A 24,829-nucleotide genomic window follows, 5' to 3' on the forward strand; every position below is an offset into this window, starting at 1 on the left:
ACCATGCGGACTCCCTGTTCAGTCTCCTTGCTTCGTCCATCTTATCGGTCATCTCCATTATTGGGTCCCTTGGTACTTCCTCTATCTCCCTCAAGCAATTTAGTAACCTTTCATTACTTAGGTCCTCCTACAGCATCCTCGGATCCCACCTTCCATATCTCGAGAGCTCTCCTTCCTCTTGATCGGTTTCTGGCTGCGGCAACACCATCCGCAATGGTATGGCTCGAATCGGACTGTTTTGACTCGGCACAACTTGGTCTGGACTGCTCCTTGGATTAGCGTCCTCTCTTGGTTCCCTACTCTCTTCAGCTCCTGGTTCTTGGTCTCGCGGCATCCTGTCTTGGTTACTCCTCACTTCGACCACTAAGGTCGGTATTCCATCCTCATCATCCGACGACACTGCAATCACCTCCACATGTTCTTCCTCCGACGACACTTCGATCACATCCACGTGTTCCTCCTCCGATGACGTTGGTTCATAGGACTTAGAGTTCCCATCGCTTGAGTGTCTTTCATTCTCGGTCTCCGGTACCACTTTGTCACTACCAGCTTCGTTTGTTGGAAATATCTCGGACAGAAAGTTGAGAATTCTCTCGATCGCCTCCAGGTGTTCTCTCATATATTCCAAGGCATTGGTGTCATCAATCTGATCCTCTACAAGGTCCAACAACAAGTGTTGCAACTTATCCACGATCTGAACGTCTTCTTCTCCATAATCTCCGACTGGGACAGTTTGAAATTTGCCTTGCGCGTCCATCCTGACTTGGATACGACTTGGTTCGCCAATATCTAATACCACTGACTGAGCGTCCTAGTTAACTTCCATCTCCTCCAACCCTTCTAAGAATTCTGATGGATCGGTTTCAACTGACGGGTTCGCGTCATTCTCGTCTAGTAATACGTCCACACTCCATGTCTCTGGATCAATTGGCTCGTTACTGCTCTCTGACTTGGTCGACAAATAACCATTGTGATTCTCGTGACCCCCATGTCTCAGCCACCCTCCTCCTGAACCAAACCCGCAACCTGAGTTACCTGAAGACATCTCAACAAACCCACAAGGATAGGTAAGTTGCTAGACAAGTCTAAGGTTTACACTCAAACTAGACAAGCAAACAACCGGAATTCTAATGTGTTTTTGCGACGCATTTACTCGATAAAAAAGTTTCAAAAGCCCAAGTGTCTGCGGGTACTAAACCCGCTCTGATACCACCATTGTAAGTCCCCCGAACCGCCCTAGGCCCGGACAAGGACAAGGACAGCCAGGGAACGCTACATGATGGGAACCGCACATGGGTGGTCCGACCGAGGGATGGAAGCTGCAACTTCCCGACCACTCCTCCCTGGACACGACTCTGCCCGCGGCCGAGGTTTCTCTTAGGCTTTGCAACCCTCGCGTCGCCTGGCGCATTGTGTTGGCCCGGACAAGGCCAATGTATCATGTACAACTTGTCATGTTTCCCCCAAAAACCGATTATATTACTTATAGTAAATTATTACATTGAAAATAAGTCGCCAAAGTAATATACATAGATAGTCGGAAAACTTTCATAGAATACATCTTGGAAAATAAAGGGTTTTACAAAAACACATGAAAACAATCCCTATCTGGTACCCTAATGTTTGCTCCAGCTCTAGACTCATCCTAGGCTTCCTGCAAGACAAATATTTATCATGAGTAATCTAAGATTACTCAGTGAGCTAGGTACCCCTTTTTCCTAAACATGCATTCTAATTTCCCTGCCCTGACTACCCCAACAAGCAAGGAAACAGACAAAGCATCAAAGTAACGCAAGCAGAAACAAAGCAGAAGCAATAAACAAGCAAGCAAGCAAAGAAGGTTAGTTCAATCAAGACTTGACTCAATAAACCTAGACTTTTCAATCCTGCGCGACACAAAGACGACTAGAATAGAGCGAGGTAACTCGACTACCCTAGACTCTTTTACTTACGCGACAAACAAAGATGACTAGAATAATCAAGGATTACTCGACTACCCTAGACTCTTTCACCTATGGTCCCTCGATAATCTGTTCCGTTCCAAACTACTTTCCATGCTGAAACCACAAAGGTAACCAGCATGAGCCAACAATGCTACAACGTCTTGTAGCTGTCTCTCTAGTAGCTAGCTAGACGTCGACTTTGTCCCGTGTAAGTGGTCGTTGGTAACTTCCCACGAGACAATCTTTCTACACTTGGAACAGAAGATCGACTACTCTATTCTAGCTACGACTCGAGAAAGATAACAAATATAATTCAGGAGACTAGCTAAAAATAAGTACTAAAATTCAAAGAGTAAAAACGCTAAGAATTTAGTACTACAACACAAGCAATTCAAGCAAGAAAATTCAAGCATAACAAGCAAGAAAATCACGCAACAATCAACAAGCAACGAGAATAAAAAATTCAAGCAATCTAAATTGATCTACATGCATGCAACCACCCTATCCGATTTTTAAGCAAGTTAATATTGCAAATAAATATCTACCAATTTAATCATGAATGCAAGTCCATGGTCCAAATTTTAAGCAAGCCAAATTGCTAAAAATGCATCAAGTTCATCATGTAAACATGAGGTTCAATTCACTTCAATTCTCAACATGCATGGTGATTCCTAGCATAAATTCTATGTGATTTAAACATGAATCTAGCATGAATCCTACCAATTTGCGCATGCAACACTTAACCGATTCTAGCATGAACCCTGGTCTAAATGCAGCAAGCAATAGGTGCGTACATGAACCCTAGGGTCCATGCAGCACCCCCACACAACTACCGCAGACTCATAGTGATTCAACAGAGAATTGATTTGATCGGACTTCACGGCACCACTGATCAGACAACTTTCTCTTCGCGTTCAAATGCGTCCAACAGCGTCTGACTGCGTCCAACAGCGTCTAACAGCGTCCAACAGCGTCTCAACTGCGTCTCTCCTCGGCGTCCAGACAGCATCCCTTCGCGTTCAAAGCTCCGATGTCTTCCTTCTTCTTGAGAGAGCAACACTTCGAGAGATTTTGCGGTTCTTCTCTCTTTAGCAGCGAGTGACGAAAATGAGAGATTGAGCTCGCTTATATAGGGGTTTTGGGCTGTGCTACTCGCCAATGCATGGCGAGCACATGCCTTGCTTCCTCTCCACTTCTTTGGGCGCACACTTGGTCATTGCGAGCCACACACTTCCAAGAATCTTCATTATTCTCTTGTCTCCCACTTTTGGTGCATGAGTCCTTATTGGCCAATTCCTTAGGCCACAATGATTGTGTTCCTCCTTTTTGATTTCAACAACATAATGATTACTCCTCAGAGTTGCATGAAATTCTATTGGCTGATTCAAGAGAAAAATCTCTTTTGCGCCGGCAGACAAACGCTCCGCAAAATCCGGATCGCTGTCGGGTCTCGGCACTGCGTCTGTCGAGCGTCCGATACATCCGCAACTTCTCGGCCTCGTCCGTAGCTTCACCGTCAGTACCGCAACTTCTCTGTCAGTAACGCAACTTCTCGTCATTACCACAATTTCTCCGTCAGTACCGCAACTTCTCCGTCAGTACCGCAATTTCTCCGTAAGTACCGCGAACAATCGGTCTTTCCCACGTATACTCGGTCTTTACCGTCTCCACTCTGCATGTGTCTGCCTACTTGGTCCGTGACGTCTCTATTTCGCATGCGTCCGTATTTACTCAGTCTGTGACGTCTTTGTCCGTGTATATTCGACCTGTCCATACCATCTCTGTCCGTGTATATCCGACCTGTCCATACCATCTCTGTCCGTGTACGTCCGATATGTCTGTACCGTCTCCGACCATGTACGTCCATCCGTACCGTCTCCGTCCGTATACGTCCGTCCTGTCCTTACCTTGGCCTTTTTGTGGTTTTTGACTTGGCCATTCTTCTTCTTCGACTTCCTATTAGACTTAGCCTCTTCACCAGCGGCCATTGGCCATCTTCCGACTTGTTGATTTTTCTTCGGACTTCTTTTGGTCATTATTCTTATTTTCCTCTTCTCCTTCTTGCTAAGTCTTTTCCAGGTCTTTTTCTCCAAAATTTTTATTTGGATTTTTACCCTTAGTGAGGGGTCACTACACACATGCTGGGTATATTGGTCCACATATATCTCTTTGTATCCTTTCCAGAAAATTTAAAGTCTCTTTAGTTACTTTGACTGGTGATGGCCTTATAATGAGTTTTCCTTGTGCACATGCTACACACGTAAGATTCTTAGGGATAACTCGTCTCTCTTTTAGAGTGTGCCCTATTGAATTTAAGATTAGCTTACGCATCATGTTAGAACTGGGATGGCCAAGCTGGTCTTGCCATAAAGTGAATTGTTCATTGAACATCTGTTTCATTGCCATATTAGCTTCTATCATATTTATTTTGGCATAGTAAAGGCCAGTAGATAATGTGGGTATAGTCTCTAGGACTTTCTTAAAGCCTTGGGTGATCTCAGTAATGTGTAGGAACTCTTTATTCCCTTCACCCTTAGTTTCAATATGGAAACCATTCAGACGAATATCTTTGAAGTTCAATAAGCTCCTTTTTGAGCTGGGTGAATATAAAGCATCTGATATTTCAAGATGTGTGCCCTTAGGTAAAAGAATATGGGCCTGGCCGTAGCCTTCAATGAGACTAGCTATATCCGCTATTGTGCTAATATTGGCGTTTTTCAAAGTGAGATTCACAAAATATCTCTTATCCTTCAAAATCGTGTGGCTTGATCCACTATCCACCACAAGTATGTTCTTGTCCTCAATCATTTCTTAATATAGACAAGAATCATGTTTTAGACATAAAAGAATAAAGCATAACAAATGTATATTAAAGGTAATAAAACAATTGAATTTAAACCAAAATCATAATTCAATAAAAAACCAAAAGCATAAAACATGGAAATCAAAAATAAATCAAAACAATAGGTGTCTAAATTTATTTATCCTCATTTAGGCAATATGAAGTTTCATAATCCATTTGATCATCTTTCTCATGGTCGAAATCTCCTTCACCATCGAGAGGAAACATGTTAGCTTCTGGATTCTTTTTCACACTCTCTTGATAGATATCAACAAGGTGCTTAGGTGTTCTGCACATCTTTGCCCAATGGTTCCCCATACCGCATATGTGGCAAACGGATTTGGTTTTGTGTTGCGGTTTGAAGATTCCGCAGCCTCTACCTCGACCACGACCAAAGTCGGATCGATTCCCACAGCCTTGACCATCATAATGGTTTCCTTGGTAATTGCCACGACCACCACGTCCTCTACCACGACCGCAACCATGATACTTGTCTCTATGGATGTAGTTAGAATCTTTAGTCTCTTTAGGCCCTTGAGGCTCTTTCTTGGTCATATCAGCTTTGTGGGCTTCTGGTAATGGGGTAGAGCCAGGAGGTCTCATTGCACTGTTCATCAGCAATAACTCATTGTTTTGCTCAGCAAGTAGCAAACAAGATATTAGACTTGCATATGTAGTAAAACTCTTTACTCGATATTGTTGCTGAAGTTGTATGTTATTTGTGTGAAATGTTGAGAATGTTTTCTCTAGCAAGTCTTCCTCAGTAACATCCTTACCACATAGTTTCAAGATTGAATTATGCATGAAACAATCTTGTATTAGCACATGGTTAGTTTATGCATGAAACAATCCTAGACAAAATTGTGATCTAGTATGAATAAGGAAATATCATAGGAATGCAAATAATCTAGTTAGGTTTTCCTCTTTTTTTCCGAATAGGATTATGTTTTTCCTAGGGTTCCGATTTTAAGATTTCAATTTTAGGATTTCATGCAAGATATAGAACAATCAGTTAATAACAATCAATCTATCATAAGCAAACCTCAACCTCAAACAATTGGATTGTAATGTTTTAGAATTTAGGGTTTCAAAAATCGCAGCTTAGGGTTTAGGATATTTAGAGTTTATAGCTTTAGGGTTTCTATTTGTTGATTGTATATATGTAGATTTTATTGTTCAAATACAATTAGGGATCAGATTTGATATATATATATATATGTCTGATGGGATTGATTGTTTACCTTTACCACCGATTGGGTTGAATGGATTGATCCGGGAGCTTAAGACCACAGAAATAACAAGCTCATCACGAGCCTAACCTCCGATTGCGGGTTTGAACAAACAAGAGTTTGATCCGGTTGCGAGCTTGAACGAACAAGGGCTGATGTGCGGTTTTTGGCTATTTTTGAGGTAAGGGGTTTTCTCGAAAACTTTTAGAGTTTTAGAGCAAGCTCGTGCTGATAACGTGTTGTGTGTTGTGAAACTTAAACTTATCTTATTCATTCAATAAAGAGTACATATATATATATGAGTACACAAAGTCCTAAACTTAATAGGATTATAAGCCTATTGGCGGTGGGAATAGATAGAGACAATGGGCCTTATGTACTTGGGCTTGCAGGAATCGGTTATGGAGATCCATTTTCAATGGTTTATAACAGTTTTTTTAAATTTAAAAATATTAGATCAAAATTCAACACTAACATCTAGCAAAGCTGCAGAACAATAAGTGAAACAACTCTGACCTATCATCTCAATTCCACACATAGATCATGCAATTGCATAAGCCAAGAGATTGATGAGCAAGAATATGTTTTCGGAGAGATTTTGTAGTCTCCGAGAGAGAAAGAATCGATATTGTCGAAAAAAGAAACAAACAAAAAAAAATATTTTTTTTTCTTTTATTTCCTCAGCCAATCACAAGCCAACACAATAGAGCCAACACAAGCCAAAAATTAGATCGGACATAATTTTTTTTTCCTCTTCTATTAATTTCTTTGGCTAACAGAAACCGAATTTGAGTCTACTATATAAGAGACTCTCTTATTTTATTTTTTTATCTGATTTATTTTTTTCTTACAAAACACTAAAACCTCTTTTAAAACCTCCCATTGGAAAAGGTCTTAGATGGATTGTCCAGTGGATATGGCCTAATTAGTTTTGATTCTACAGGCCTAATCCAGTCCTTAGAAAGAAAGAAAAAAAGAAAAGGATAATAAACAATTTGCATCTTTTTCCCCCGATTTTTGGGGCTCTCCAAAGCTTAAAAAATGTAAAGATAATTCATCCAGAGGGCATCATAATGAATAATACTCTTTCCCTCCATTTACTCATACCGACGCCTATTCACCTCAAATCCTCACGCGCCGCCTCACCATTCATTTCACGCGCCACCTTACCGTCATCTTTACGCTTCACATCTCCCTTAGTCCCACGCGCCGCCTCGTCCGACGAGTCACAGTCAATCGAAAGCCAAACTCTAGAGGTCCTCAAATGGCGAGCCCTCTGCAATCAGCTCTCTCCCTTCGCCTCCACAACCATGGGCCTTTCCGCCACCAAAAACGCAGAGATTCCGGTGGGAAATTCGCCGGAGGAGAGCAGGAATCTCCTTGAAGAGACGGCGGCTGCGTTAGCGGCTATGGAGATGATGGAGTCGCGGCGATTAGGTCTTTCTGATATCCAGGACTTGTCTGATATCGTTGAGCGCGCTGTGGCTGGTCAATTGCTTACCGTTAGAGAGCTCTGCGCCGTTCGCAACACATTAATGGCGGCTTCATCAGCATTTCAGAAACTTCGAGAAGCTGCCAACAGTGATAAACGGTACCCTGTCTTATCCTCTTATTTGTGGTCTGCTCCCTTATCACTGAGACAATTTGCTTCTTATGTAGACATTGTGATGGATTAACCAACGAGATACTAGTGTTTTTAAGCGTCACTGCCATGTAAAGATGATTGAACCGTGTTGCGATACTACAGAATCAGAATGTCATGAGATCTAGAGTTATTCAGTGTTCTTATTGCTATTAAGAAGCTTATGTCTGTAGCTTTTGCTTCTCTTATATTTGCAGGGTTACTCCCCTTGTAGATATACTTCAGGGTTGTGATTTCAAGGATACATTGCAGCACAAGATTGGTTTTTGTATCGACTGCAACATGTCTATGGTTCTTGACAGAGCTAGTGAAGATTTGGAGATTATTAGATCCGAAAGGAGGAGAAACATTGAGAATTTGGATTCTCTTTTGAAGGAAATATCAACTAGGATTTTTCAGGCTGGTGGGATTGACAAGCCTTTGATAACGCAGCGGAGATCAAGGATGTGTGTAGCTGTTAGAGCTGCGCACAAAAGTTTACTTTCAGGTGGTGTTGTTTTAAGTGTTAGTAGCTCAAGGGCAACATGCTTCATTGAACCAAAAGAGGCAGTAGAGCTTAATAACATGGAAGTGAGGTATGCAAACTCCGAGAAAGCTGAGGAAATGGCAATTCTGAGCATTTTAACATCTCAAGTGTCAGACGCGCAGTGTGATATATTCCATTTGTTGGATAGAATACTAGAACTTGACGTTGCTTTTGCAAGAGCATCACATGCAAAATGGATGAATGGTGTCTATCCCAACCTAACTTCAGAACACACTAAAACACTGGACTTGGGTGGAGACCATAAATCTTTAGCTGTAGACATTGAATCTGCGCAGCACCCGCTACTTCTTGGTTCAGTATTAGGCAGCCCAAGCGATGGAAATATTTTCCCTGTGCCAGTAGACATTAAAGTTGAAAGCCGAGCCAAAGTAGTCGTCATCTCGGGTCCAAACACGGGAGGAAAGACCGCTTTATTAAAGACATTGGGATTAATATCTCTTATGTCGAAGTCGGGGATGTATCTGCCTGCTAAGAATTGCCCTAGGTTGCCTTGGTTCGATCTTATTCTGGCTGACATCGGGGATCCCCAGGTATTACGTTACGAATTTCTTGCAAAGTAACATAAGCTACTAACGTCTCGGTTTATATCTAGGTTTACATGCTACTAACTTTATCTAAAACACCTAAATAAGATTTTTAGTTCGAGTCACACTTTCAAAATTCCTGCGTATTTCTCTTTTCGAAGAATCTTGCTTGATCTCTTGCAAAGCTTCTCTGTTCAATTTTTTTTTGTTTCAAATTTTTATTTGCAGTCTTTGGAGCAGAGTCTCTCAACCTTCAGCGGCCACATCTCACGGATACGTCAGATACTTGATATTATTTCAGAAAATTCGCTTGTCCTACTAGACGAAATCTGTAGTGGAACTGATCCTTCAGAAGGGGTTGCACTTGCTACCAGTATCTTACAGTATATGAAAAATCGTGTTAATGTGGCTGTTGTGTCCACACATTACGGAGACTTAAGTCTCTTGAAGGATAATGAGTCTCAATTCCAAAATGCTGCTATGGAGTTCTCCATGGAAACTTTTCAGCCTACATTCCGAGTACTCTGGGGTAGTACCGGTTCATCAAATGCATTGAGAGTAGCTAAGTCCATTGGTTTCAATAGAAGAATATTAGAGAATGCACATAAATGGACAGAGAAATTAGATCCAAAGCAGGAAGTAGAACGGAAAGGCTCACTCTTTCAGTCCCTTGTGGAAGAAAGGAATAAGCTAAAGCTTCAGACAACCAAGGCTGCAGCATTTTATAGAGACTTGATGAACCTTTACCGCGAGGTATTGCTTCTTTCTACTTGTACGTTTACATGTGTGACTATAGCATGTAGTAATCATAAGAAATGGTCCTCCAGAAATATTATGTTTACTTGACGAGCATAATAACATTGTTTGATACCCCTGTCGAAGTAATGAGAGAATTGATTGTGGTGATAGTCCTGTTGTGTAATCTGACATCAGTTGTCTATTCTTGAATATATTGGTGGTTGAACTATTAAACTTTTAGGTGGTTGAGATTTGCCTTCAAGGGTCCTTTTAGAGGACACATCAGATGGTTATATGTCTCGTCCTCCTCGTATCTGATTCAATTTTCACTCTATATATTCCACAGTAAAAATGGCATTTATTAATTTTGTTTTTGTTGTTACTAAACTCTTGTAACGTCTGTTTTTGTTCCTGATCCTTTTCCCCTATCTTATCCTCAAGCTTGAGCATGAGTCGCATGATCTTGAAAAACGTGAGAGGGCTCTTCTGAAGAAAGAAACCCAAAAGGTACAAGAAGATCTAAACTCTGCTAAATCAAAGATGCAGAAACTGGTGTCTGAGTTCGAAAGTCAACTAGAAATCACTCAAGCTGATCAATACAACTCCTTAATTCTGAAAACCGAAGAGGCGGTTGCAGACATTATTGAAGCCTCCTGTTCTAATGATCTTGTAACTATGAAAGAACCGGACAGTGACTACTCGCCACAAGCAGGTGAAAAAGTTCTTGTAACTGGACTTGGAGATAAGTTAGGAACTGTGGTTGAAGAACCTGGAGATGATGAGACAGTTCTAGTCCAGCATGGTAAGATAAGAGTACGTATTAAGAAAAAGGACATAAAGCCCCTTCCGCGTAGCACAAGCAGCCAAACATCTAATCGTTCTTTACGTTCAAAGAGACAGGTATACATCATTTTCTGATAGACTTTTCAGGTCCCGTTCTTGCAGTATCTCATTATGAAATTTAAGCTACCTAACCATTATTGGTATGTAATCATAAATTCTAGCTTGAAGAAAACTGAACAATGAAAATGTAGCAAAATAGTAAGGGCTATTTGTTAATGTTCAAAATAATGAACGTATGTGTAACAGACAATGAAAATGGTACTGTGGGTCCTGAAAGACTAAACCACCTGAGTTGATCAGTGTTTTTTGTAGCATCTGAGATGACTTCAAACATCCGAAACAAGCTCAACGCTCCCTAGTGGAATTACAATTTTTTGAAAATTTGTGATCTGATTGTAATATGTTCATTTGAGTTTTAACATCAGTTCTCTGTGGTACCTGATACTTGCACAGATAAACATGAAAGAGCTAGGAAGTGTGTTGCAGATTCAGAGCGAACCAGTGCGGATTCAAACGTCAAAGAACACATTGGATCTAAGAGGAATGCGGGCAGAAGAAGCGGTTCACCAGCTAGACATGGCCATCTCGGGAAGAGACTCGGGCTCCATCCTCTTTATTATTCATGGAATGGGGACGGGCGTTATAAAGGAGCTGGTGATCGAGAGGTTAAGAAAGCACACTCGTGTCTCAAGGTATGAACAGGCAAATCCTATGAACCATGGATGTACAGTTGCTTACATTAAATGATGATATCTCTTAAACACATTCTTTGTAAACTTCTCGAAAGTGTGGTCCACTAACTAGTTTCGATAGTGAATCAACGTTCAAATGTAGAAGAAATTGCCTTTAAGTATAGTTATTATTATTGTTCTGTAGAATATAGTAGTTATACTTTTCCACAAACTTCATTGTTTTCGAGGATACCAGACGGACACGACGAGTCTGTGGAAGACCCTAGTGGGAAAAGTACGACTGTGTTCATCCCTTTTTAGCCTAATGATGGCTATGGCTACAAAGCCTACAACGCTTCTATCGGTACGCTGTGTTACTTGCGAAATTAATTGAGCACGGTGTTTAAAAACTTGAATTCGGTCGGATAGCTTAGCGTAGAAAAGAGTAACTAAAGTAGAAATAACTGTTTGTTCAAAAAAAAAAGGTAGAAATAAATAACTAAGATTTAATCCCTAGACAATTTTTAATACAATTATAGCTGAATCAATGTAACTGCTGGTGTTAACAAAATTGTAGAATAATGATTTATTTGTGTTATAGCACCAGATTAAATAACATTTATTTTACATATATAAAATATACACAAAATATTAACATGTTGTGTACCACAAAATCAATCCTAGTTATTATATTTAACATTTATTTATATTTAAAAATAACAATCGCATTCACAGCTTTACAGATTTTTTTTTGGTTACCAATTAGACTTTAACGGTCAAAAAAAATCTCTGCACCCAAAACATTTTCCGGTCAAAGTCTATACAGCCCAAAAATAACTGTCCATACCAGTCATAATATGCATCTGATTTAGAGATGTGTACTAGTGAATTGTGGACAAATGAAAACAAAATGTGTTGTATAAATCTATACTAATAAAAAGTAGGAGCTATAAGCTCCTAAGCCCATCCACATAACATTTTAAACAACCAATAGAAATTTGACATATCACTTATTAACATTTTATACAATTTTCAGAATTTTCTATATTAAAAATTATTTTAAACAACATATCATGATTTGACATGTCATTCATTAACATTTTTTAAATTTACAGAATTTTTTAGAAAAAGGAAAATTTTAAATTTATGGAAATCAAAGAACTAAGCACAATATCCCACATCGGCTAGAAATTTTTTAAACAATGGTTCAGAACCAGTATAAATAAGATTAATATGCTTCCAACAACGAATGAGCAGGAAAACTTGATTTATCAGGCATCCAAGTTTAAAAGTTTTATTTGGTTTGATCTGGTTTTTTATTTGATCAAATTAAAACTTTAAACTGTTTCAAAAAATTTTAAAATATTTAAAAATTTTAAAAGTTTAAATATTATAAATATTGAAAATTTTAAAAGTTCTTAGCTTTTAAAAAGTTTTTAAATATTATAAGTTTTAAATTTTAAAATATAATAAATATTGAAATTTTTTAAAAGGTTCAAATTTTATATTTCGAAACCTTTTAAAAGTTTAAAATATTATAAATATTGATGCAAAACATAAATTATCTTATTTATCTACATTTGTGCTTTTTATTTCTTATGAGTTGTAAAACATATTTTTGTGTATGATTCTATAGATGAGTTGATATTCTTTCATTAATTTTTTATTTTTGGGTCTAAGGAAAAAAGATTGACATCACAAGACCTTAATTTGATGTTTGAGTCAAATTTTGAGGTTTAAATAAGAAAGATGGACGACAAACACACATGTTTTATTAGCTATACATAGGCATGACCAGGGTTACGGTTGTCACGGTTAAGGTTTATTAACCATTGGTTATGGTTAGAAATTTTTGTAACCTTAACCAGAACCGTTTAACAAACGGTTAAATGGTTACGTTTAAATATGGTTACGGTTCAAGCGGTGACTGTTATATACGGTTACGGTTATTTGATAATATGATATGGTTGATATTATTTGATGATATAATATAATTGATATTATTTATTTATAATTAATATGTTCTTATAGTGTACTCATATTTCTATATATCATATGATTCATATTAAATAAATAATTATTAGTATATTTTATTATGTTTTTAAAATATTATAAACCAAGTAAGGATTTTGGTTTGAGAAGTTTCTAAACGCGTGGATCTAAAACCAAATAAGTATATGAATAAAATTGTCAATAATTGGGTGCATGTATTGACTATGCTGGTAATCATGAATTTCACAAATTTTATGAGAAAAGAAATGATTTTGTTCTTGGAGTTTGATGGGTTAACAAGTTGTGTGGTAGTCTAAAAAAGGTTTTCCAGTGGAAGAATGTGAAGAAGTTGATGAGGAAGAAGAAGAAAAAGAGTATAACGAAGAACCAAACGGTAAAAGTTACGATGACAATTAACACAAAATTTGACAATGAAAATGACAAGAAAGAATATGAAAAATAAGAAAACATTGAATAAAAAATACGAAAACATAGGTGGTAGCGATCAATTAAATATGGAAACGAGTTAAATTCATGATTATAAAATTGTTTCGTTTTTCTGGTAGTCAAAGAAAATAGTTTAGGATATGTGAGGTCATCAGTTTGATTTGCCTCACATGGACGTCAATTTAAATTTATGATTTTTTTATCAGATTTGATTTTATAACACAACTGATTTTTATATTTTAAAAAGTTGTGTATCTGAAATTTAATTTTTTTCCTTAGTACTAATTTTAACTTTTTTATGAAATAATATTTTATTACAGTATTCAATCATATATAATTTTTATCAAAATATATCAAATAAACTCACGCGTAGCGTGGATTCAAAACCTAGTATTAGTAAAAGAAAAAAAGAATTGGTGGCTAGTTATTTATATACGCAATATATGTACCAGAATTTCAGTATTAATAAAAAAAATATGATAAATAAATAAAATAGAGAAATAAGGACATGCAAGAGTATAAAAGGGAAAATATGAAACCTACCAAACCAAACGACCCTCCATTCTTCTTCTATCAGCCATTCCCTTTACCTACCCCCACAATTTCTTCTCCTTCTTCTCTTTCTCTTTCACATATTAATTTCTTCATTTATTTCATTTTTAGACAACTCTTCTTCCATATAATCACCACCTACACACGCACGTTACTATATATTTACATAAAATTCATTTCTGAACAAAAAGATCAAGAGAGACTAATCAAACACGTACACATTCACATTCTCAAAAATACAAAACACTTCTTGTTCACATTTCACAATGATAACTGCAGCTCTACACGAACCTCAGATTCACAAACCAACCGATACATCCGTCGTCGTCTCCGGCGATGTCCATCCTCCTCCTCCTCTTTCTCCTACTCCTCGTATTTTCCGGTCGAAGCTCCCAGACATTGACATCCCCAACCACCTCCCTCTCCACACTTACTGCTTTGAGAAACTCTCCTCTGTCTCCGACAAACCTTGTCTCATCGTTGGTTCAACCGGAAAAAGCTACACCTACGCCGAAACCCACCTTATCTGCCGAAGGGTCGCTTCCGGGCTGTACAAGTTAGGTATCAAAAAGGGTGACGTCATCATGATCCTTCTCCAAAACACAGCCGAGTTTGTCTTCTCCTTCATGGGTGCTTCCATGATCGGAGCCGTCTCAACCACGGCCAACCCTTTCTACACTTGTCAAGAGATTTACAAACAGCTCAAATCTTCCGGAGCCAAACTCATCATCACTCACTCTCAATACGTTGAAAAACTCAAAAACCTAGGAGAAGACCTCATTCTCATCACCACCGACGAACCAACACCGGCGAACTGTCTCCCGTTCTCTACACTCCTCACCAACGAGCCATACCCACTTCAAGAAACCGTCCATATCTGCGGTGACGATGCGGCTGCGCTTCCGTTCTCATCCGGAACAACGGGGTTACCGAAAGGAGTGGTTCTGACTCACAAGAGCTTAATCACAAGCGTTGCACAACAAGTAGATGGAAACAACCCAAATCTCTACCTCAAACCAAACGACGTCGTACTCTGCGTTTTACCTCTTTTCCACATCTACTCTCTCAACAGCGTCCTCCTCAACTCCATCCGATCCGGTAACCAAACTACTACGTCGTTTCATACTTGTTCATCACGTAATATTTAATGTGTTTATCTAACTTTTAAATCACTCCTTATGACAGGTGTGACGGTTCTTTTAATGCACAAGTTCGAGATCGGAGCCTTGTTGGATCTGATCCAGAGACACAGAGTGACAATGGCGGCGCTTGTGCCACCGCTAGTGATCGCTCTAGCTAAAAACCCTGCAGTTAACTCTTACGATCTTTCCTCTGTTAGATTGGTTCTCTCTGGTGCAGCTCCTTTAGGCAAAGATCTTCAAGATAGTCTTCGTCGCCGTCTCCCTCAAGCCATCCTTGGCCAGGTATATCTCTGTCTCATCCTCTGTTTTCAGACCTAATACTTTGTTTTACTACAAGTCTACCAATTCGCGGGAATCATTTCGTTATGCATATTTGTTTTTTTTTTTTAAATCAAGAAATATTTTATTATTTTCATTTTGATGAAAATGAATGACTAAAAAAAATTTGAAATAATTTTGCTAAAAGTAAATATTAAAAAAAATGAAAAAAAAAAATGGGAGGAGAATGCACGGGAAGAGAGTGAGGAGTGAGTTACGTCTAAGACATCGGCATAATTTTTGGTTACGTTCGTTTCGCTCCATCTGATCTCAAGCTAATTTCGCATTGCAACTCACCACTTTTTTTCTAATCTCTATTTATTTTTTATTTATTTATATTTTTAATTATAAAACAGTTATTGTTTAGGTTTTGACTTACCAAAGAAAAAGAAAAATAGAATACGGATATGATTTAGGTCGCCGCTGCAATGGATACATTCATACATCTAATTCTATGACCAATCAGAATTTATATTCACATTACTTAATACTTCCTCTTTTTTGCTAAAGATTACTTTCTCTTTATATATATACTTTATAAAGAGTTTTTTGACTTTTTCCCAACTTCTCCAAATGTCTTCTTCTTTATTTTTTGTAAATTAATTTCCTTTATAAATTACTTTGGTCGTTTTGGCCAATAATTCGAAAAATACTCCATATTTTTCTATAATTTTTTATTTTGTTCATAAATATATATAATTTTTTTAAATCAGAAATAAATTATTTTCTATAAGTGTTTAATTACTTGTGATAGCTTTTCTTCTCAAAAATAATTAATACGAGATGTTCTACTAATATTCTTCCTACATAAATACATAACTTTTTTTGAGAGATTTTGGAATAATTTCATTACATTTGACGACATTTATAGTATATATTATCAGAAGCCATGAGACGTTTAAACCAAAAATATTATTACGTACACATTAATTGGTTTTCTTTTGTGCGAACTACTTAATTAAATATCCTTTATTTAGTAGTGGAAAAAGTAGATGGGGTCGTCAAATTATCAAACACGCTTATGTGACGTGGTCACGTTTTCTTTCACACACATCGTTTTTTTTTTTTTTTTTTCTTGTTTTCATTTTCCATTTTTTAGTTTTGATAAGTTAGGACATAAGTCCATTAAACTCCTCTTACAAAGGAGATGACCAGGCTGCTGAACACTATGGGAGGGAATCATTATTGAGTGCCACTAGCCTAAGACACATCTTTTTGTTGAAAACACATCACATGGATCATCAATAAAAATGAATGATATAATAATGATATATATTTCCACACCACAAAGTCAAGTCTATGAAACCTTAAGTTAAATTTAAACGTTTTTTTCCAAAAAGGATATGTAACCTAAAGTATTTAAATAGTTAATCTTTTTGTAGGGAATCCATGTATGTTTATTGGAGAAACCTCGTATAATCGACTAATTTAATCTTTTTGAACTATAGTACAATAGTGCCAAGAATATTCTAATTCTATAGAGAAGTAGTAACGGATAAATTATACGAATAACAGGGATATGGTATGACGGAGGCAGGACCAGTTTTGTCAATGAGCCTTGGGTTCGCTAAAGAACCGATTCCGACAAAATCAGGGTCTTGTGGTACTGTGGTCCGAAACTCAGAGCTTAAAGTGGTTCACCTTGAGACACGTCTATCTCTTGGTTACAACCAACCTGGTGAGATTTGTATCCGCGGTCAACAGATCATGAAAGGTTCGTTTTTTTCTTTTTCTTTTTTTGGGGTGACAAATTTTTTTACAGTGAAAGGTGATACCATAATAGAGATTATAAATTAGAACAAAGTAAAACAAAGAGAAGAGATCATTATTTAATTTATTGGAGAATTTCAAAAAGTATATACCACTCATTTATTTTAGACTGAAAATACTACAAAATAGTTTAAATATCTTCATAAATATTTAAGAATAGTTCCAGAATCAGGTATATATATATATATATATATACATATGATTCTTATGAAGAAGAGAAAGTTGTAATGGTTTCAGAAGAATAATGTTTTATGAAAAAAGAAGAAGCTAAAGTTAGTGAGTTACCGACAAATCTTAACATTAAAATAAAAAGGAATTATACGGCAATTTTTTTTTAAGGTTTGCGCATCATCACATGTTTTTGTACGACATGCATATTATTCCAAAAGTGCATACGTCTCCACGTCCTTTACATTTCCACGTACACGTGACGTGTTTTCTTTATATTTTGTAACTACATTAAGGGGTCAAATTACAAAACGTAACACTGCAAATTAAAGAGTTTGATATATATTAATTGTTAAACAAATTGGTATAAAAATTTTAACGAACTTTTGGCGCGCATGCAGAGTACTTGAACGATCCAGAAGCCACGTCAGCAACAATAGACGAAGAAGGTTGGCTTCACACAGGTGACATTGGGTATGTGGATGAAGATGATGAAATCTTCATTGTTGATCGACTCAAAGAGGTCATCAAGTTCAAAGGCTTTCAGGTAAGTCCACTCATATTAGTTTAAATATAATGAAGATGGTTTATAAACTGTGGTGCGATGATCAAATTTGAACTAAAAAAAACAGGTCCCTCCAGCTGAGCTAGAGGGTTTACTCATCAACCACCATTCAATAGCGGATGCAGCTGTTGTTCCGTAAGTAATCATCTCACACTAACATATACGCATGTTGAGTATAAAACGGCATCGTCTTCTTAAATCTTTCTGCTACATAAATGTGCAGGCAAAATGATGAAGTCGCTGGGGAAGTTCCAGTGGCTTTCGTGGTGCGATCCAATGGAAATGATATCACTGAAGAAGAAATTAAAGAATATATTGCCAAACAGGTACGTAGAAATCTTTCTTTTTTGGGTTTAATTAATTAATACCATTTTTGGTTAACTTATTGAATACATTGTGTATGTTTACTTGTTTTTGTACGTAGGTGGTGTTCTACAAGAGATTGCACAAGGTCTTCTTTGTCCCTTCCATTCCCAAATCTCCTTCCGGAAAAATTCTGAGAAAGGATCTCAAAGCTAAACTTTGTTAAAACTTAAATGTATTTTATTGATGATTCAAACGTTCTTTTGTATCCCACCCACAATACGCGTGTCTTTGTTTACATCCTTTGTCAGTAGTCTCTACTCACAACAGATGTTGGAAATTAATTAAGAAGTTAAGAGTGTTAAAAAACTGAATTATTTTGGATGCGTTTATTTCCATGATTTGTTTTTTTTTCATAAGGAAAAAATTGAAGATGAAATCATATAAATTAATATATAAACATATATTTTTCACAACTCTATTAATTAGTCTCTCAAAATGTAGATTTATCGGAAAAATTGGACCGTCAGCAGACGACAAGTTCCGCTTTGGCTGACCGCTTCAACAGATTCGAGGGACACATTATCTCTTGTTTGGAGGAAATTTCCGGCTCGATAACTGAATTGTCATCTTCCACAGTGCGTACGCTGGCTGGATGGATCTTCTTTCGTTAGAGCATACCACGCGACAACGCGTTTTGGACTTTGGTGGGTTCGTCCCACTATTTACCCCGCAACAAGCGCCAGCTCAAGCGGTAGCGTCCCCACCAGGACAGACAACACTCGGGACTGGAACTTTGCTCCCGAATGTTGCGCAAACCACTGCTCCACCTGCAAGTGAAAATCTCATCTCGGCAGGAGCCATGGCGGCTACTCTTCCGCCTGTTACTGTCTGAACTTTGCCCCCAGTGGGAGGAGGCTTCCTCCGGGGGTCGCATCTAATCCCAAGATCCATAGAATGCAGAATGAGATCTGGGCAATGCAATCCAATGTGCATAGCGCAATCACGTCGGCACGAGACATTTCTCGGGTGATTGAGGAGTCAAAGCGAACACTTTTTTCAGTTCGAATAGCACGAGTTCGCGTAATAGATACGCGGAAGGTTAAATTTACGAGTTACGAAGGTAAAAGAGATCTGATAACGCATCTTAAAACCTTCTTGCTCACGGCAAGTCGGGTAGACCTCGAGCCACACGAGGAAGATGTCGGGTACTACAAAATGTTTGGAGAAACCCTCTATGGACCAACCTTACTATGGTTCACATCTTTAGCATCAGGCTCGATTGATAGTTTTACGGAGCTGTCAACTTCTTTCATGAAACAGTATTCGAGCCAGATCAAAACAGCGGTGACCGGCGCCCAGCTTTGGAACCTAAGTAAAGTGGCAGTAGAATCACTTTGCTCTTATATCACGAAGTTTAAGGAAATCCAGGTCCAAATTCCGGGGTTGTCGGACTCAACTGTCCTGTCAGCCTTGAAGAAAGGGTTGTGGCATGAATCCCACTTCTGAGAAGAACTAACTGTCAATTAGTTCCCCACCATCTAGGACGCATAACATCGAGTTTCAAACTGGATAGTCGCAAAAGAGGAAAAGGTTGCCGCCACCCAGAAGTTTAATGCTGCTTCTAAGTCGCGATTCGAAGCAGTCCCCAAAAAATCACCTTCCCCGATGGCGAAACCCGGGGTGGGGACATTCGTTGTGGATAAGTCTCCGCAGAAGAGTTCCCCCAGGAACTCGGCATCAAAACCCCTTTTTTCACCCCGCTCGAAGAGCGGAGTCCTCTCGAGCAATAAATGGATTTGGGACGATCAACTTGTAGTCGTACTGCGAACTGCGTAAAGCTAATGGGCATTCTACCAGAGACTACAAAAAGCTGTCCACTCACTAGGCGGTCAGTTTTGGCTACTTCATACATATTGGTTCTTCTCCAATATCTTAGAAAACCAAGAAAAAAAGATTGTGAGTATGTCTTCAGCAGAAGGAGAATATCAGGCGATGGCTTATATCACAAAGGAGCTCAAATATTTATAGCGCATTATGCATGATCTTGGTGTTCCACATTTCCAACCAATGCGTCTTTACTGTGATAGTAAGTCCACCATTCACATTGCTACAAACCCATTCTTCCATGAGCGTACAAACATATTGAGAATGACTTCCACTTTGTTCGCGACGAAATCAAGTCCGATAACCTTCATCTTATGCATGTTCAAACAACATTTCAACTGGCTGACATCTTCTCTAAACTGCTTGGGAAGCAAAGCTTTGCAGATTTCTTTTTTACACTGTGCATTTTGAATCTCTATGCTTCATTTTGAGAGAGGGTATTGGGATATTATTCTCTACTGATATCATATCCCATAAGTCTTGTAATTAGAGTTATTTCTTACCATAACCATTCCTGTATATTCGATTAATATCTTCTTAATTTAGGCTTGTTGCCTACACCACTATAATATATATATATATATATATATATATATATATATATATATATATATGTGTGTATACTCGATTATCGATAACACAAAATCATCTTTCACCTTCGTCATCTGCTTCAACAAAGTTGGTTTTACCATGACGTTGATGTTTAAGTTTCTTTTGAAAGATTGAGATTTTGATTTTGATTGCGAGTTAAGAGTGTGAAGATAATTCGAGAAGAATTTAGAAATAGCTACTATATAGATTCCGAACGGAAATTTTGTGTGTGTGACACCTTAGAAGAAAAAAAAACTTGATTTGTAGATTCCATTGTATTCAGATTTGGATATTTACAATCACACATGCGTACATATATATAAACATGTTTTGTTCATCTAAAAGCTTTCAAATTAGGGAAAATGATTTTTCTTCTGCTATTAAGCTTTAGGGAAATTGCAGTCTACAACCTTAAAAAGTTTTATAATTCACCTAATAACCATTCTAACCAATAAAATCTTATATTCTCTATATTTTATATAATAACTAGATAAAGACCCGTCCGATGTGCGGGTTTAAATTTATGTAAATAAAATTAAATTTAATAAAAATATATTAAAATTTATTATATATTATTTATAATTTTTTTGCTATAATACACTTATTTATATCCATATACAAATCTTTTATGTATGTTACCATTAAAAGTATATTTTTTACACCTAAGTAAACTGTATGTTACAAATATATTATTTACTACCACCTAGAAAATGTCTATATGAACAAATTAAGCCAACTATTATATGTCTCTGTACTTTCACTTTTGCATAGTTTCTTTAATCACTAAAATTGTTGGCTCAAAAAATATTTTTAATAAAAAAATAAATTACATAACAATAGTTTATGTCTAACCATGGAGAGAACCTCGGTTCTGACATCCTCCCTTATGGAGAGAACCTTGCGTCTAACCTCCTCCACCGTGGAGAGAACCTTTGCTCTGCCTTCCTTCGTTGGAGAGATAACCTTGCATCCAACCTCTCCTACCTTCCTCCCTTGGGAAGATAATCTTGCGTCCAACCTCCTCTACCATAGAGAGAATCTTGGCTCTGACCTCCTCCTGTGTGGAGAAAACACGTTCAAGTCTTTTACCTATCTCAAAGTGGCTCGCTCTAGCAACCAATGATCTAAAGACCTTTTTCCAATGTCACAAAATCTTTTGATGGTAACTAATGTTAAATTTCTCAATGTATTCATGGAAGTTTCTTTGACACACCATGATGTAGTCTCTGTCTCCAAGCTCTTATATATCTACAACGATTTATGTTTTTCCAATCTATCTATGTTTGTTGTAGGCTTCTGTTTGATTAGCCTATTTTATCCAACCATTAGGTTGATGACCTTCTTTTCTTTACCTCCTTTTGAGATTGAACGAATGGTAACAATAATGTTTGCACAAAAAAAGGTCTATGACCAACCAATTAAGGTTAAAAAATTAGAAGACAATTAATTTGACATAATTAATGAAGTATCAGAAAATTATAAGCAATGTAATATATATGATCTCAAATAATTCAAAGATGAATATATTAATTAAATAAGCAATCTAAAACCACTACAATAAATTTTAAAATACAATATTAGAAAAATAAGATGCATATATTAATCTTCTATTTTTTTGGGTCAACATATTAATCTTACCTATTCCAAACTGAAAAAAATAGAAAGTAGAAGTATATTTTGGTTAAAAAAAGTAAGGAAAATTGTCTTCCCATTAAAAAAGTTTGACTAATAAAACAAAGTTGAAAGCAATATTTTGAACAAAATGCATTTGTGTATTCATAAAAAGCAAAATAAAAGATTAATAAAAAACAAAGAAAAAAATTTTACCGAGAAAAACAAAGCTAGTTGAAATTCTTTTGTTTGGTGAAAAATATGTTATCATCTATTTGCCTATATAAAGGGGTGTATTTACAATCATTTTCCTTTTAAGATTAACAAAGGCTTTATTAATATAATAATATTACAATTATCTTATACACCGTTGTACCAAGTTTGAAAACTGTGATTTTTAATCGTTAAAATTGATATGTGTCACGATCTGACGAGTTACTAACTTTGATATGTGATTTTTGATCGTTAAAACTGACACGTGTCATGATCTGATGAGTTACTAACTTTGATATTTAATCGTTAAAACTGACACGTGTCACAATCCGGTGAGTTTTTAACTTTGATCTATGATCGTTAAAACTAACACGTGTCACAATCGGGTGAGTTACTAACTTTAAGTACCAAGCGTTATATAACAAGATTACATAACTTACCCTTATAACCACCACCACATCCCCTACTACCGCCACCACCACTCCCTACCACCACAACCACCATCTCTACAACCATCATCACCACCACCACCTCCGGCCACATCCTCCGGCCACCACCGCTGGCCACCACCGCCAGCCACCACCGCCGACCACCTTCTCCGGCCAACTCCTCCGGCTATCTCCTCCATCCACCGCTGCCAGCCACCTATCAGACCACTGCCGCCGGTCACCTCCTCCGGCATCTTCGTCGGTTACCTTCTCTGGCACCACTGCCGGTGACCTCCTCCAGCCACTGCGGCCGGTCACCTCCTCCGGACACCTCCTCTGGTTATCACTGCCGGTTATTTCCACCTTCCGTTACCACCAAAACACCATCACGAAAAATGTAATTTTCTCTACGGTCTATCCTAATCTCCTAATTTTTTGAAATTATATGCTATATTCTTAATTTGATTTAAGATTTTGGTTAGTAGACAAATTGGCCCTAAATTTTATCAAAGTAAGGAACAAACTTTTTTGCAAGTCATCTTGCAAAAGATGAATGGTAAATACTCTTCTCACTTCATGTACCTAAATGATTCTTCTATCAAAAAATGAGATCTTGGGTGGAGAATAGATAAAAGTGAGTCTTAAGAGAGAGTTTATGTTGGCAAAACCAAACTTCCAACTTTACTAACTTTAATTTTACAGACTTTAGAGCAACTTGGACTGACCTGATGGATATATCAATGTTGGTAGAGACTCGTAGTCATACACCATATGAACGACACACATGAATGGGATGGCAAGTGTCTTACAATCAAACATCATCAAACAAGACTAATGATTTAGGTGGAATCATATACCAAACACCCAAATGAAAAGATGGTTCTAGAGGACCTCGCTGACAGACGGGCTGACAGACTTGTCAAATCTGCTACCAAACCAAGCCAAATTGTGAGCTATGATGAATTTCAGCTTTTAAAAAATTGGATCAGCCTAGGAAGAAGCCCACACACTTGCTTGATTCATGATGACGTCCCAACCCGTGGAGAACCACCCCGAAGAACACCTAGATCCAAACCACCTGGAAACTGTTATTTTTATTTATTTTGGATACAGTCAAAAGCTTCTTATAGAAACCATGAGAATCTTTAGCTACTTCCATAAGAATATCTCTAGAGAATAACCACGCACAATAATAGCCATTAGGTTAGGCGGACTCAGTCCTATTACTTTTTTCCGTGTTTGGACCTGACTGTCATCAATACACAACAAATCCTTCCTCTTCTAGTCTTCTGTTTATATGTGTGTTAGAACATTACCAAGTGCACTAGAAGCTCTAAGACTACAAAACTACCTCTCCAAGTTACACACCCCCTTTGCCCTATTTGGACCGATTTCACGTACACTTGATAGTCTAAAAACCATATTTTTTGAAAATGTTGCAATTTGTTTATTACTTTTAGCTTTAGTGTGTTTTACCCAGCTCTATATAAGCTGATCTCTTATTCCATTGTAAAACGCTCTTAATCTTATATTTTAATAAAGGTAATGTTTTTAGAGATGTGTCTTTAGTCTAGTGGTTGACTCCATTTGGCTCCACCTTCTCCATCGGTGTTCGAATCAACTAAATCGTGTTACACTGCATAGTAGGGATTTGGGTATGGATTAGGCATTGTCGATCCAAAGATGTCAAAAAAGAAATGTAAGTTTTCTTTCAAAGACGAGTTCTTTTTGTTCTTATGATATAACATCGTTTGTCCATTGATTGAGTGAGTCAATCACACCTATATCCATTGTATCACCCCTTAATTTACGTGAGAATGCTTCAGAGCCATTTCATGGATTACACCATTCCGTGTGACAAGC

At 37.5% G+C, this 24,829-nt stretch overlaps 2 protein-coding genes across 4 annotated transcripts; both read left to right on the plus strand.

The window, feature by feature from the left end:
• The first annotated feature begins 6,742 nt into the window (after positions 1–6,742).
• LOC104700909 (uncharacterized) lies at positions 6,743–11,608 on the plus strand. Of its 3 annotated transcripts, XM_087458136.1 has the most exons (6): positions 6,743–7,605; positions 7,854–8,733; positions 8,956–9,480; positions 9,907–10,365; positions 10,762–11,000; positions 11,236–11,608. In XM_087458136.1, the coding sequence occupies exons 1-6, from the start codon at positions 7,088–7,090 to the stop codon at positions 11,264–11,266; spliced, it is 2,652 nt and encodes an 883-aa protein (XP_087314262.1). In that variant the 5' UTR covers positions 6,743–7,087; the 3' UTR covers positions 11,267–11,608. The 3 variants fall into 3 exon arrangements, with proteins under 3 accessions (XP_087314262.1, XP_010414813.2, XP_019083160.2); XM_010416511.3 differs by lacking the exon at positions 11,236–11,608 and having other exon boundaries at positions 10,762–11,148; XM_019227615.2 differs by lacking the exons at positions 9,907–10,365; positions 10,762–11,000; positions 11,236–11,608 and adding an exon at positions 9,823–9,882 and having other exon boundaries at positions 6,967–7,605; positions 8,956–9,485.
• Positions 11,609–13,945: 2,337 nt separating this feature from the next.
• On the plus strand, positions 13,946–20,687 carry LOC104700911 (4-coumarate--CoA ligase 3). Its single transcript, XM_010416513.3, has 7 exons — positions 13,946–15,068; positions 15,156–15,394; positions 16,946–17,144; positions 17,770–17,915; positions 18,001–18,068; positions 18,157–18,259; positions 18,358–20,687. The coding sequence occupies exons 1-7, from the start codon at positions 14,237–14,239 to the stop codon at positions 18,460–18,462; spliced, it is 1,692 nt and encodes a 563-aa protein (XP_010414815.1). The 5' UTR covers positions 13,946–14,236; the 3' UTR covers positions 18,463–20,687.
• The last annotated feature ends 4,142 nt before the right edge of the window (positions 20,688–24,829 follow it).

The sequence above is a fragment of the Camelina sativa genome, chromosome 7 (assembly GCF_030686135.1).
Source record: "Camelina sativa cultivar CO46 ecotype springtype chromosome 7, ASM3068613v1".
Taxonomy (NCBI): domain Eukaryota; kingdom Viridiplantae; phylum Streptophyta; class Magnoliopsida; order Brassicales; family Brassicaceae; genus Camelina; species Camelina sativa.

Excerpts from the sequence above, each read along its gene's own strand:
- LOC104700911 (XM_010416513.3), top strand. The coding sequence starts at position 14,237 with ATGATAACTGCAGCTCTACACGAACCTCAGATTCACAAACCAACCGAT. Across the intron at positions 15,069-15,155 it reads CCTCAACTCCATCCGATCCG|GTGTGACGGTTCTTTTAATG; the intron begins GTAACCAAACTA and ends TCCTTATGACAG. Across the intron at positions 17,916-18,000 it reads TCAAGTTCAAAGGCTTTCAG|GTCCCTCCAGCTGAGCTAGA; the intron begins GTAAGTCCACTC and ends TAAAAAAAACAG.
- LOC104700909 (XM_010416511.3), top strand. The coding sequence starts at position 7,088 with ATGAATAATACTCTTTCCCTCCATTTACTCATACCGACGCCTATTCAC. Across the intron at positions 7,606-7,853 it reads GCTGCCAACAGTGATAAACG|GGTTACTCCCCTTGTAGATA; the intron begins GTACCCTGTCTT and ends TTATATTTGCAG. Across the intron at positions 10,366-10,761 it reads CTTTACGTTCAAAGAGACAG|ATAAACATGAAAGAGCTAGG; the intron begins GTATACATCATT and ends ATACTTGCACAG.